The sequence below is a fragment of the Fukomys damarensis genome, unplaced genomic scaffold, assembly GCF_012274545.1.
Source record: "Fukomys damarensis isolate Sample0158 unplaced genomic scaffold, DMR_v1.0_HiC HiC_scaffold_16, whole genome shotgun sequence".
NCBI lineage: Eukaryota > Metazoa > Chordata > Mammalia > Rodentia > Bathyergidae > Fukomys > Fukomys damarensis.
In genome coordinates this window covers 21473385-21474615 of record NW_022900928.1, presented here as the reverse complement: position 1 = coordinate 21474615, position 1231 = coordinate 21473385, and the positions used below count along the sequence as shown (strand labels likewise).

Below are 1231 nucleotides of genomic sequence, written 5' to 3'. Positions count from 1 at the left end.
CTAGTACATATGGCATTTGGAAAAGAAGAACCGATGAAGAGATTTTTTAAAAATTGAGAACATATCCTTAAAAGGGCAGCTATTTAGATCAATATTTTAAAATATGCCAAGCTCTTTCATAGGACTTCTTATTTAATCCCCACACTAAGCCTATGAATCAAGCAGTGTTACCTCTCACGTTACAGACATGAAAACTAAGAATTAAAGAGATGCACCACTAAGTAATGGCAAAACATGAATATAATAATTTTTCACTCTGAATCCAGTATAGGCAGGACACTGGATCAAAAGCTCATTTTCTAACTGCTGCTGCTCAATGACTCTTAAATACTTTAAACCCATATTTTACTATTTCCTGAACTTACTGAAGCAGAGACAGAAAACATGGTGCTTCTCTGGGCTGGCACAAGTCTGGTCATGAAGAAGCCTGCCAAGAATTGTTTTCCACGCATGACAGTCAAGGGAAAAAAGACCATTTATTACAGTAAATGTATTTCATATTTCCCAGCAAAATAACTTCCCAAAAGCTAATAGTGCTTCCAAATCTATGCTGATTTCCAAAATTTGGTTTACTAAAGAAAATGGGATTTATGTTGTGTTCAAAGAAGTGAATAATCTGTTAATTTGGTTAAACTAAGTGGAAAAAAAATACTTCGTTGCTTTCCACAAATGTTTTGTTTCATTTCATATACTGATTGCTGGAGCAAAGTCCAAAATAATTACTTGAAAAACAATTAGATCTCCAAAATATATTTATGTGTCCTATTTTGCCAAAGAAATGTGGAACTGGAGTTGTGATGTCCATTGCCAAAAAGTTATTCCTTTAGATCAAAGTATTACAGCTTTCATTTGAATCTTACCTTTGGGAAGAGAAAGAATTGCAGATTCTTCTTGTTCCAAACAGATCATTCCTAGTAGTAAAATCAGCTTGTTCATGTTCATAGGCATTTTGAAACTCAATTCTTCTCCTGGAAATTTAGAGGGACTAAAAAGAAAAAAACGTCATGGGAGACCAGCAACAGACCAATTTAAGACAAGTTTATTCATTAACCAAAACTTAAGGCATTCAACCATGTCCACATGATGTTTCTGAAAATAGTTTTTTGCAAATATATTTTGCAAGATGCAGAAAATCAACCAAAGAAATAGAATTGATTAAGCAGTGTTGTGTGTCCTATTATACCTGCACTGATTAGTTGCTTCCCCCTGAGTGCTTCTGTCTAGCAGAGTG

The 1231-nt window shown here is 34.2% G+C and overlaps 1 protein-coding gene across 1 annotated transcript in view; it reads right to left on the bottom strand.

Moving 5' to 3' along the window:
- The window catches only part of Ovch2 (ovochymase 2), a 9427-nt gene extending 8467 nt beyond the window's left edge, over window positions 1-960 (bottom strand). Inside the window, exon 1 of the mRNA XM_033764167.1 lies at window positions 861-960. Coding sequence (XP_033620058.1) covers window positions 861-948 — 88 coding nt within the window. The 5' untranslated portion in view covers window positions 949-960. The remainder of the gene's footprint in view (window positions 1-860) is intronic.
- Window positions 961-1231: the final 271 nt, after the last annotated feature.